This window comes from Mus musculus, chromosome 10 (genome assembly GCF_000001635.26).
Source record: "Mus musculus strain C57BL/6J chromosome 10, GRCm38.p6 C57BL/6J".
NCBI lineage: Eukaryota > Metazoa > Chordata > Mammalia > Rodentia > Muridae > Mus > Mus musculus.
In genome coordinates, this window is record NC_000076.6 from 18,774,511 (window position 1) to 18,787,269 (window position 12,759).

A 12,759-nucleotide genomic window follows, 5' to 3' on the forward strand; every position below is an offset into this window, starting at 1 on the left:
TTTTTTAAAGTTTCTCATTTTCCATTACTTAACGCCCCCTCTTACATATATGTCTTTTGATGGTTTTGGCGCTGCTTGTACAGTGCCCAGTTAGGTTTGATGACTGTTGTTTGTTTCTCCATTCAGTATGCTCAAAGACGTTCTCATCTCCCACCTCGTAGTCCTATCTGTTTTCCTGTAGGAGGGGGAGGTGCGAGTACTAAGGTCTGGTTCCCTAATTCATTCTTGATTTGGTCAATGAAGGAGGCTGGGGGCCAATTGCTGGGCGGAAGGACCAGGTGGAACTTCCCTTCCGGTCCCAGGAGGAAAAGAAAATGCAGGAAAAGGGAAGGGGCTTTTTCAGCCAGGCTTGGGAAGAAGAATCTCGGAGAAGCTAGAACCAGAGGCCTCTGCCAACGGTGGACAGCCAAGGAGGTTGGTTAGCTGATACAGGCTAGCTGATAAGTTTGGGGCAGGAGATTCTGTGCCCAGCAACTGTGCTCGCTGGCAAGTTCTAAAGTAATAAAGCTGTCTGAGTGTTTTTCATCTGCGGAGCAAAAGTGGGTAGAGAGAGAGGCCAGGCCAGTGATGGCAGCTTGGCGACTCTAAGCTGGGGGGGGGGGGGGAACAAAAGAGAAGCCCGAGAGTGAACCAGTGGTGCACAGCAGCTCCAGAGTAAGCAGGGAGTGGGGCTGTGGGGAGCCAATCTGGGATCTAAGCTGGGAGGGCCAGAGCGCAGGCCTCAGACCCTGGTAAAAGCAGGAGTGTAGTTTTAAAAAATTCCTTTGGCTCTCTCATCCTTTCTCCCTTTCTTTCTAATTCTTAATTATAACTTTCTATAGTTTTCACAATCTAAAATAAGAGCACTCTGGAAGTATCTCAGTTTGTCCTCTTGGCTACTTTATCTATTATGATTTTTTTTTTCTGAATAAAAGCTATTGAACACTTCTTATTCCCACCAGCCCTCCTTCCTCCCACTTCTAGTCTCATTCACTAAACTTTAGATGTGGTACTGAAATCAAAGGTGGGCAATAACTGGAAACGTACTAGTACAATGTTTGCATAGTGGTAATTTCTAGAAGCTGAAGTTGTATTCAAAGTCAGTATCCAATTCAAGGAAAAATAAGGCTTGGGTGCCTTGGCTGAGGAACTATTTTCTGAAGTGCATGCTCAACTCTAGACATTCAGGTCCCATCTGAATATAACAAAGACTTTAAGTAAAAGAATATAGCTGCTGTCTTAGGATTTTACTGCTGTGAACAGACACCAGTACCAAGGCAAATCTTATAAAGGGCAATGTTTAATTGGGGCTGGCTTACTGGTTCACAGGTTCAGTCCATTATAATCAAGGTGGGAGCATGAAGGCTGCTAGCAGAATATTGGCTTCCAGAGAGCTAGGATGAGGTTCTTAAAGCCAACACCCACAGTGACACACTTATTCCAACAAGGCTACCTCTTCTAGTAGTGTCATTCTCTAGTCTGAGCATAGACAAACCATAACACTGGCCAAACAATAAACCAAGCAGTAAAATAACACCAGAGGCATAAATATCAATGTTAAAACATAAAAAAGGAAAACCATGAAAAAAACAAGACAACAAACTTATTCAAACACTATTAGCTGGACAATAATGGCATCTAGAGATATAGAATTAGATGAAGTTCTAAAGAATTTAAAATAATGATTACAAGTATCAAAACCACAATCAATTAGCTGAAGGAAATAAGGAAAACTAATTTGATGTGATACGAAAGAAGACTTCAGCAAAGAAAAAGACTGAAGAAATATAAAGTGACAGAAATAAAACAGAGTAAATCAATTTTTATTCATCTCTCTGAAAAGTTGCTACAATTGAATGGATCAAAGAAAGGGCAGATGAAAGAATTAGAACAATCCAACAAAGACAAAATAATAAGAAGGTACCAGTGGGGATTTTAAGACATGTAGAACAAGACAAAATCTACAAATTGTATGCAATGAAATAGAAGGGATAAAGGTTGGGGGAAATAGGAAAATTTTTATTCTGAAAACAGTTTTTTCCCCTTCTTTCTAAAGAATCACCGGAGTTATGAAATGAAATGCTAATCCAGATACAAGAGACACTTAGGACACCAATCAGACAAGATCTGGAAAACAATTTTTTGTATTATGATTAAAACATAAAATTTGCAGAACAAAGGAAGTCTATTGAAAATAGCAAAAGCCATCCATCAAAAGATACAGAATAACAAATTAAATACAAATGCAAGAACCATCTATTTGTTGTCTTCAAAGAATGGACCTCACCAAAAAAGACAGATACTACCTCAGGGTGAAAGGTTAAAAAAAAAAGGCCTTCCAAGCAAAAATAACTAGAAACCTGCAGGTGTTACTGTTATGGACTTCAAAGCCAAACCAGTAAGAAAAGATAAAGTCCACTACACTCTGATTAAAGGAATGGTGACTAAATTTTGATATGCAGTGATGCTCTCAAACATGTGACCTCTAGACCTCTAAGTGGCCTGGCTTGCTTTTCCAGCCCATTGTTATGATTATTTTTATGCTGGATGTATTATGTCGCATGCGCTTCACAGCTTGAGCTTCCAACTCCTTGGCTTTTTAATCCCTTGAAGGCATTCTATACTCTCTCTATATATATGTGTGTAAATGTAGATGATTCATATGTATACATAGTCTGTGATATGTATTTATATACATGCATAACACATATTTCTTCTGTGATATATAATGTATGATCAGAGATTTAACATGAGTAGTCGATATTGGAAGGAAAGAAGCTGTATTCACCTTGGCCAGTGATATCTTGGATATCAAAACAGGATTCTGGCAGCCCTTTGCATAAAAGTGTTACCCATCAAGTGCCCTGGATGATCTGACTAGCTTTAGGTCTATTTGTCACCAGCTAGAACTATTTTGGGGGAGAGAGAATCTCGAGAAAATGCTCCCACAAGATTGGCCTGTGGACAAACCTGTAATGCATCCTTTTTATTGATGATTGATGTGGTAAGGCCCAGATCATTATGGCTACCTCTGGCCAGATAGTTCTGGTTGCTGTAAGAAAGCAGACTGAGAAAGCCACTGAGAGCAAGCAGGCCCTACCTTCAAGACTGCCCTGTTTGAGTTCCTGCCCAGCTTCCCTCAGTGATGGATTATGATGTGAAATTGTAAGCTGAAATAAAACCCAAGTTGCTTTTGGTCATGTGTTTGTCACAGCAACGGAAGCCCTCAGATAATGACCCAATTAGCACTGCATGACTGAATGCCTCATTGCCTGCCTTTGCAATTCCTTTGTTCTGATTCTTCATTGCCATCCTCCGGTCCTCACTTTTGGAATTTAATACTTCCTCCAGGCCACTATATCATAAAATTCGGCAACTGATATTAGAAAGTCATAGGAAAGAGTTTGTCCTGAGTCTCAGAGTAGCCTACAGACAGAGATTTAAAATAATTTTTCAACTGTTAAGACAATGGGCTATCTAGCAAAGATGCTTTAACTGTGTCTTGCACTGTGACATGGACCAGTGCTTGTAGGCCAGAGATGGAATGTGACAACTTGTATGTTCAGTGTCCTCACTTTCATGTGCCTAAAGCTTGGTTATCAGTGTAGCAGTGTTCAGAGTTGAGGCCCTGTGTGACGAGATTATGAGTACTCCAACTTCATCACTTGATGCATAATCTATTTATATGCTTGCAACATCTCAGGAAAAGGTCACTGATATTATGTCCAACTGTACTTTGGTTGTTAGTTGCCATGAAATAAGCAGTTTTATTCCTCAACTTGTTCCCAGCATAAAGCTGTCACATTTGGTCAACGTGACAGGATATTTTGACAGTGTTTGTACAGACCGCACACCTGAACCAGAGGGACTGTCCTGTAACATGGGACAGTTATACTTCTTTTGTCATCTATCCTATTCCCAACTAGGCTATTTAGATCACAGACTGGAATCCTTGGACACTCTGAAAGTGCCACCCTCATGTCAAGCCTCTTAGGCCAACCATAAACCCTAAAAGGAGAGCATTTCAACAGAGGAACAGTGAACTCATTGCAAGATGCAGGTTAAGAATTCAGCAACCTAGACTCCTTTGGACAGGGGACCACACTAATGAAAATTCTGACTCCTCAGAGATGTCTCTAGGACTTCAGGCTCCCATGCATATCTCTGCAGAAATAACTATCTAACAATACCTCAGAACCCCACTGCTTAATCTACAAATTGTTAATATGGTCCACCCATGTTTGAAGGCTGCATGGGGCCTTATATTTCCCCCTTAAGGCAGCTTAGAGCCTGATACCTCTCAAATCACATTTAATGGCATGGCACAGTAAAAGGGACCTTAGTAACTCTGAAGTCCCTTGTCCTGAAAACTTTGGGTTAACTCACAGCATAACAACAACCCACCATAAAATGGTAACTGTCTAGCTTGAATCTAGTCCTAGGGAGGTGGGTACTAAGTAATGTTCCTGGGGCCATAATTCATGAACTTCACATTTATTAAAATTCTGTGAAAAACACAGAGGAGACAATATACTGTGGTGCCCTCTTATTTCCCTGCTGTCATACAGCCCAGCGGAGAGCAGGGTGAGGAATTCCAGGAAGAGCAAGTGTGACCCAGGCAAGCATAGCAGCTTCCGTCTCTAGAAACAGCTAATGCCTACCCACAAAGCGGGTGCTTGGGAAGGAGATTGCCACTGACCAGAGTCTGCTCTGACAGGTGTTCCTGCTGACTCCAGGTCTATACCCACTGGAGTTCCAGATGAATGGAGTCCCTGTGGGCTTGTGGTCCCTTCTAGCTGGAATCAAAGCTGACTGAAGTCCCTCCAACTGATATCCTCACTGACTCTAGGGACCATTCACTGGAGACCCCATGAGTTAGAAACCCTGCTGACAAGGACCCATGCTTACTGGAGTCACAGGAATCCTTGATGAGTGGATCTGCCTGTGACTGGACTTCCCATTGACTGGTATCCCTAGTGGATAGAGTACCCACTGACTGGAATCTTTGTTGACTGGAGTCCTTGCTAACTGAGATGACACAGACTAGACCCCCTACTGGCTATGAGACAGTCAGTTCTACTTATCTTGGGCAGTTGACTTACCTCTAAGGTTGGAGTGGATAGACAGTGGAGGGATGAAAAAATGGGGGTTTTTACTTCCAACAGGGGAACAATAATTGAGGCAACTAGGATATATAAATAGAACCCCCAAAATAGAAACTCTAAGAATCTCATTGGCAGAATACAAATCAAGATATATATAACCATGAGCTCTAGGAGGTCCCCAAAGTCAAGGCAAGAATAGTCCTCTGTGAAGGGCAGGTCCCAGAAGCAGCAGGTCTCAGATAGCAGAACTGTAGATAGGCCCCCTCCACAGGAACAAGCCCCTCACTGCATGTTGAGTTTTAGTGGAAGGAGCAGGAATGTGGTCGAAGCCTGAGGTGAAGCATCAAGTCTGAGGTGGTCCACTTCCAGAAGGTCTTGAGAGCAGTATCAGTCCCCCTCCTTTCTTTGACAAGCAGGCTTATGGGTCTGGCTGTGAAGTCTCTACTCTTCCTCTGATGTCAGGTATCTTGGCTAGTAGGTCATCAGCCAGAAGCAAGAGCCATTGAGAGGAAGATTGAGAAAATGTAGACATATTTGTTGATTGGTGGGGATTCTGCATGTACTGGTGGGAGGAGAGGCCAGTCAGGAAAAAGCTGTCAAACCCAAAGAAGAGAATGTCAAAGACAAGGCAAGAGCATGTGGGGTGGTTTCAAGCAGGTCACTGCTCTGCTGCTGGGAGGGAGAGGGAGGGGACTGTCCAGAGATTGCAAGTGAGGATGTGCCTGCACCCTGGTCTGGCAGCTTGGGGGTTTGTTCCTTTTGTTGTTGCCTCTGCTTATCTCCACCTGCTGTTAGCTTCCTTGTCCTCATCAACAAGAATTCCTTGAGAGACTTTCAGATGACAAATGATGGTAGTTCCATGGGGAACTACCACTATTTTTTACCTCCTTCCTAACCAATGGGGCATTCTAGACCAGGAAGGGGAAGCTCACAACAGGCAAAGTTTCCCACACTTTTCTTTCTGCATTTCTGTGTCCACATAAGAAATGACAACACAATGACCATAGGATCATGGGTCTCAGTGTCTTGTGGCTGCCACTGTAAATGCAAGGAGGCACAAGACTGGGACGCTTAGTGACCAAGATCACACTGACTGCTCTGGACTGATGATATCCAAGCTGGTTCATCTGATTCTTTGTCGCCTCCACTCACTTCTCTCCTTGTTTCTGCCACTAAACTCATCTCTATCATCCCCAAGACCTCACCTGCATCATCCCTATCTTCCTCCCTTCTCACGCTGTCTAAACATTGTTCTAATATCTAATTTGAGTTCAACCCTGTATATTCTCCACAAGCAAGATGGTTTTGTACAGTCTGGATAATGATCTGCAATTGCTGTGCTTTCAGTTGTGAATGAGAGTTTTGGATTTACTAAGAAAGACGGGCAGAAAGAACAGATAGGAAAAATATCTTCAATTTGGGGCTTATAAACACCTACCTCAGATGACTGGGGTAGCCTAATTGGGAGAATAATCAAATGTAATAGCATCAATTCAGGAGAAACACAAACATGAAACTAAAGTCCTGTGGTAACAACCTTTCAGGCAGCCACATTGGGATCCAATTGACCTTTGACTTGACTGAACTTCACTGGTGAAAATTCTGGCTTCCCACCCCCACCATATGCATTTTTATGTCATGGGAAAAACAGTAGTCAAATCTGTGGGAGATGGAAATGGACCTTCTAGTTGTATTCAGACATGATAGTTCTACTCTTGGGTTGTTTTGTTCTTTTTTTTTTTTAAGGTTTTTTTTAAACAATTTTTTTAACTAGATATTTTCTTCATTTACATTTCAAATGCTATCCCGAAAGCCGCCTATACCCTCTCCATGCCCTGCTCCCCAATCCACCCACTCCTGCTTCCTGGCCCTGGCATTCCCCTGTACTGGGGCATATAATCTTTGCAAGACCAAGGGCCTCTCCTCCCAATGATGGCTGACTAGGCCATCTTCTGCTACTTATGCAGCTAGAGACATGAGCTCTGGGGGTACTGGTTCATATTATTGTTCCTTCTATAGGGTTGCAGACCCTTTCAGCTCTTTGAGTACTTTCTGCTCCTCCATTGGGGGCCCTGTGTTCCATCCTATAGATGACTGTAAGCATTCACTTCTGTATTTGCCAGGCACTGGCATAGCCTCACAGGAGACAGCTATATCAGGGTCCTGTGAGCAAAATCTTGCTGGCATGTGCAATAGTGTCTGCATTTGGTGGCTGACTATGGGATGGATCCCTGGGTGAAGAAGTTTCTGGATGGTCCTACTTTCCATTTCAGCTCCAAACTTTATCTCTGTAACTCCTTCCATGGGTATTTTGTTCCCCACTGTAAGGAGGAACAAAGTATCCACACTTTGGGCTTCCTTCTTCTTGAGTTTCATGTGTTTTGCAAATTGTATCTTGGGTATTCTAAGTTTCTGGGCTAATAGCCACTTATCAGTGAGTGCATATCATGTGTGTTCTTTTGTGATTGTGTTACCTCACTCAGGATGATATCCTCCAGATCCATCCATTTGCCTAAGAATTTCATAAATTCATTGTTTTTTAAAATATTTATGTATGTATGTATGTATATATGCATGCATGTATGTATGTATGTATGTATGTATGTATGTATGTATTTATTTATTTATTTATTATATGTAAGTACACTCCAGAAGAGGGCATCAGATTTTGTTACGGATGGTTGTGAGCCACCATGTGGTTGCTGGGATTTGAACTCAGGACCTTTGGAAGAGCAGTCGGCGCTCTTAACCGCTGAGCCATCTCACCAGCCCAAATTCATTGTTTTTAATAGCTGAGTAGTACTCCATTGTGTAGATGTACCACATTTTCTGTATCCATTCCTCTGTTGAGGGGCATCTGGTTCTTTCCAGCGTCTGGCTATTATAAATAAGGCTGCTATGAACATAGTGGAGCATGTGTCCTTCTTACCAGTTGGAACATCTTCTGGGTCATTTTATTGATTAATGACTGAATTGGAATGCCCAGGTACTTTCCATAGTATCACCACTGTAGTTTGCACTGTATTTGATTTGGTAATCTCTGGGAACTGATCAGTGGGGGAAGTGGGGCAAAGAATCAGCTTTGTTTAACAGGAGAGCAGAACATTAAAGGGAAACTTTGATGAACCAGGACAATTGACACAACTCAGCTTTGGCTGAGACATTGGCCATGATTAAGGAGACAGAGGCGTCTCAGCACTAAAATCTCAGAAGCAATTCTTGGTATATCTCAAGAGAAGCTCTGGTTTAGTGGTAGCAAAGACTGCTTCTCATGCTGGAGGCCAACCTTGATAATGTGTAAGAATTTCCCAGGTGGTACTGGTTTGGGCTGCCTGAAAGCTGAAGGGTCAAAGGGGATGTAAGAGACCAGTCACAGCTTGGTGCTGTGAGAGGCCATGAGATTCCATTGTTAAAGGTGTAGCCTCCTTACAGTGCAGGCCTGAGCACACTGGAGATGCCAAGACTGTGTGATGACCACCCATATCAATGATAGGTGTGGAAAGATTCCACCTGACATGATAAGACAAGATGTGTAACTTGTAGACAAAAGAAACCCAAGACCCTTTGCAGTCCAGAAGATCCCAAATCCTGTGATTAGGACACTGAGCTGAGCCACAGGAACTGATTTACACTGATGGATTTTTGTTTTGATTTGACTGTGTTCTAGTTCTACACTTTTGGAGTGAGAAGGTATTGTACTCATGTTTAATTGTATGAGCACTCACATCCCACACTATTTAATATAACTAGATATAACTCACTAGACTTGAAGAACCTAGTCATGAACTGACTATATGTAAAACACTAGTAAAACCATAGATAAAGCAAATATAAAAATGTACCTGAGCCATTCCTTGTGCTTCCTGTCATCTTCTGGTGTCCTCTCACTTTTGGGGATGCACACTCCTCGGACATTTTTTTTGAGGCAACGTGCAGCAACACAATGTCTGGATGCATGCTACAATTCTCTTCTTCCATTTCCTCCAGCCCCTAGGTGTCAGAGGGCATGAAGTTGAAGTCTCACTTTTCTCTGGATCACTTGAAGTCTTTTCTGCCTGGGAGCTAGTGCAAAAGCTGCTGTCTTCTGTATCTATGTAAGTGTTTCTCAGTAAACAAATACAAGGGGCAGTCATGGCACGTTTCTGTTTCTGACTTCTGCCCATAGTGGGTGTTTTCTTGGGTGGAAAAGGGGCATTTGTCCCCCCAGTTTGTCTTAATTGATGTTCTTCAGTAGATGAGACTAATACTTTAAAGGAAGGTTCACTGGCCCTTCTCCTAGGAGGCAGAGAAAAAGCTCCAGAGTCTGTTACTGAAGGGAAAGGTGGCATCCCTGGATTCATTAACTTTGTTTGAACATAATTGCCATCATCCTGACATGCCTCAGCTCTCAGTAAGTTATATGTAGCCATAGTTTCATCGAACTTTCTGTGTTTTAATGATTCTCTAATGTCCTGCACATGAAACCCAATATTTTTCATGGCTGCCATTATGTCAGGGTCTGGAAAGCTGGTGTCTCCATTGGAATGAAATGTGATAGTCTTTTCCCCTTCCTGAAGCCATGGATGACTTAGGAGGTCTTGTGCAGTTGGCCTCTGCCTTGCGTTTGTTGCCAATAACAGGCCTATCATGCTCCTTAAGTCTTTAGAGAGATTATAAGGAATTTCATACCTCCCTTGTAGAACTTCCTTGCTAATTTCTGACAAGGTGGACCCTACAAATGGAAAAATCCCTGTCACCATATAATACAAAAGAACCCCCAAGGCCCATATGTCTACTTTTGGGCCATCATAAGGGAGCCCTAGGAATATCTCTGGAGGAATGAACTGGAAGGCTCCACACAGCCTTTCCAATTTCTGCCCAGGCATGAATCTGGCACCTAGCCCAAAGTCAACAATTTTGACATTTCCATGCTCATCAACTATGACATTGTCAGGCTTTAGGTCTCTGTGAACAACACCTTCACCATGACAGTAGCCTATGGCACTGAGCAACTGAACAAATATGCTTCTTGCTTCATCTTCCTTCAGGCACCTAGCCTCCTGGACTCGATTATGTAGCTGTGTGCCTTGGGCCACTTCCATAATCAGATAAATGTTCTGTTCTGTCTCTATCACTTGCAGAAGGGAAACAATGTTAGGGTGGCTGAGCATCTTCATGATTTCGACTTCTGAAACCTTTGGCTCCCACCACCTCTGGTACTTCAGAGCTTTGACAGCAACTGTGACACCTGTGAGGTGATGGGAGCATAGCCTCACTTCAGTAGTGCCATGCTGGCTCAAGGTCTTCAGGACGGTGTACTGCCTGGTGAACTCCTTCTCCTCAAACATGCTGAGCACAGTGCTGAGCTCTGATGACTCATCCTCGCTGTCAGAGTACATGGTTGGTAACAATGCTTACTGTCAAAGGAAATGAGGTGCTGGGGAGAAAGGAAAGGAGATATAAAGAAATGGTACAGAGACCCCAGGGATGAAAGTAACAAAATCAGGGGAATGGAAAGTAAAAATAAAGGACAAAGTGAAAACCACACAAAGGAGAAGCTTTAACCCAGACCACTGATGACACGCACAGAGAAACCCAACCTTGATCCCCAAACCAAGACCGAGCTCACAATCTAGTGAACTAGGAAGACCATAGCTCAGTAATGTTCTGGATGCTATTTGATAAAACTGAGACGAGAACTAGGGTATAGGAAAGAAAATGAATAGAAGTAAAAAAGTATAACGTAAAAGCAAAATTCTAGGCCTTTAGGCCCAGGCTTGAGAATGTGACCTCTGTGACTCAATGCTCCATGGCATGCTAATCATAAAACTCATAGTGACATTCCTTCACCCACCCGCTTCCTGGGTTCAAAAAGTGTTCATTCAAAAAAAGTCACCCCGACCCACCCTGACCATTGCTGGAACCCGCTATGCAAATGTGCTATTGTTAGGGGCTCTTAGAAACTGCCTTGAAAAATAACCCGCACAATTACCAGGTATTCCTTGTGACTCTTGTGACTTTGCACTTCCTTGTGACTCTTAACTGGCATTTTTGGTATTTTCCAACAACACCCTCCCCACCTCCTTGAGTTGTGGTTTCTTCCTTTAAATACCCACTTACCCAGCTACTCAGGGCGCCATGGTCCTCTACCCATGCCTGGTATATGACTGTGGGCCTGAGAGCGCTCTTGAATTAAAAGTCCTCTTGCAGTTTGCACCCTCCTGAAGAGGACCGTTTCTCGTGAGTGATTTGGGGTGTCGCCTCTCCTGAGTCAGAATGTGGGGGAGTCCTCACATTGTGGGTCTTTCAGAAGAAGAAAGAAATGATTGAGAAAAACATGGACAAAATAATACAAAATTTAAAACCAATACCCCAATCCAGGCCAACTAATTAAAATAACAAAGAAATCAAAGCAAAATCAGAACCCCTCAAGAAATCAAAACAAAAACAGAAGCACATAAAACTCTTTAATTAAAATGAAGCAGAGAAGCAAAAGTAAAAAGCAAACCAGAAAAATAAAAAGAATTAGAAATCAGAACTAGCCACATCCAATTAGGCATAAACCCTAGAGGTCAAAAACACTACCAGTACTCAATAATGTTTTTGTAAAGGAAAGGATTAAATAAACCTAAAATGAATAAAAACAATTTAAAAATTTTTAAATTTGAAATTTATAACAAAAATCCAAGTCAGATAAAAGTAAACAAACAAACAAACAAACAAACCAAAAAGGCCCCCAAATACATTAATCACCCTAGAAAAATAAAAGCAGGAGGAAAATAATATAAACAGAAAAACAAAGAAGTAAATCTAAAACGAGCAAACCAAGTATCCATGAGTTAAAAAGATGTCGCATTCAGTGTAGAACCTGCTTTGCCAGCCTGAGGTCCTGAGTTAAATGCAAAATACCACTGCCCACCAGAAAAATAAAACAAAACCTACCTAAACCAAACAGTCTTAATGTCGCTAGTTTTAATCTCCACACATAGGCGGATCCAAGAGGCTCCTTGGTCAAGAGCCTAGCCTATATGGCAAAAACAGGCCAGTGAATGACTGCTTCAGAAATTAGGGTTATCAACATACCTTTAGTAAGACACTGAAAGTTGAGGTCTGACCTTTCCCAGTAGCTTTCTATAAGCTTGTAGATCAATTCACACAGATATGCACATACACAAGCAGGTATGCACACACAACTGTATCTACTCCACACTGCCTCTCTATACTCGCAGAGATGCAGGGCAGGCCTTACCTTATATCTCACAATGGGTCCTCATGAGGTCACAGTAGGATATGTACAGAACCCCTCAAACCAAAACCAGAACCCCTCAAGAAGTCAAAATAAAAACAGAAGCACATAAAACTCATTAATTAAATTGAAGCAGAGAAGCAAAAGTAAAAAGCAAACCAGAGAAATAAAAAGAATTAGAAACCAGAACTAGCTACATCCAATTAGGCAGATCATAGTTGTGCAAACTCCTAGGATCCAAAAGGCCTTCAAAGCTTCTGGTTCAGGTAGGTTCTGCGGAGCAACTTTTAGGCTTTTACTATTGAATATGCCAGAAAGATTTTGCTGACAGGACCCTGATATATCTGTCTCTTGTGAAGCTATGGCAGTACCTGGCAAATATAGAAGTGGATGCTCACAGTCATCTATTGGATGGAACACAGGGCCCCTAATGAAGGAGCTAGAGAAAGT

General features: G+C 42.3%; 1 protein-coding gene and 1 long non-coding RNA gene across 3 annotated transcripts in view; one reads left to right on the forward strand and one right to left on the reverse strand.

Moving 5' to 3' along the window:
- Gm32926 (predicted gene, 32926) overlaps positions 1 to 12,759 on the forward strand; it is a 94,527-nt gene that overhangs the window by 31,040 nt on the left and 50,728 nt on the right. The window contains exon 3 of the long non-coding RNA NR_152783.1: positions 9,072 to 9,178. This is a non-coding gene — a long non-coding RNA (predicted gene, 32926). The remainder of the gene's footprint in view (positions 1 to 9,071; positions 9,179 to 12,759) is intronic.
- Positions 5,217 to 12,283, reverse strand: Gm4922 (predicted gene 4922). 2 transcript variants are annotated; one of them, NM_177706.4, is made up of 4 exons: positions 12,147 to 12,283; positions 11,184 to 11,366; positions 8,927 to 10,500; positions 5,217 to 5,677 (listed from the first exon to the last, which is right to left on the reverse strand). In NM_177706.4, the coding sequence occupies exon 3, from the start codon at positions 10,460 to 10,462 to the stop codon at positions 8,969 to 8,971; it is 1,494 nt and encodes a 497-aa protein (NP_808374.1). In that variant the 5' UTR covers positions 10,463 to 10,500; positions 11,184 to 11,366; positions 12,147 to 12,283; the 3' UTR covers positions 5,217 to 5,677; positions 8,927 to 8,968. The 2 variants fall into 2 exon arrangements, with proteins under 2 accessions (NP_808374.1, XP_017169423.1); XM_017313934.1 differs by lacking the exons at positions 11,184 to 11,366; positions 12,147 to 12,283 and having other exon boundaries at positions 8,927 to 10,817.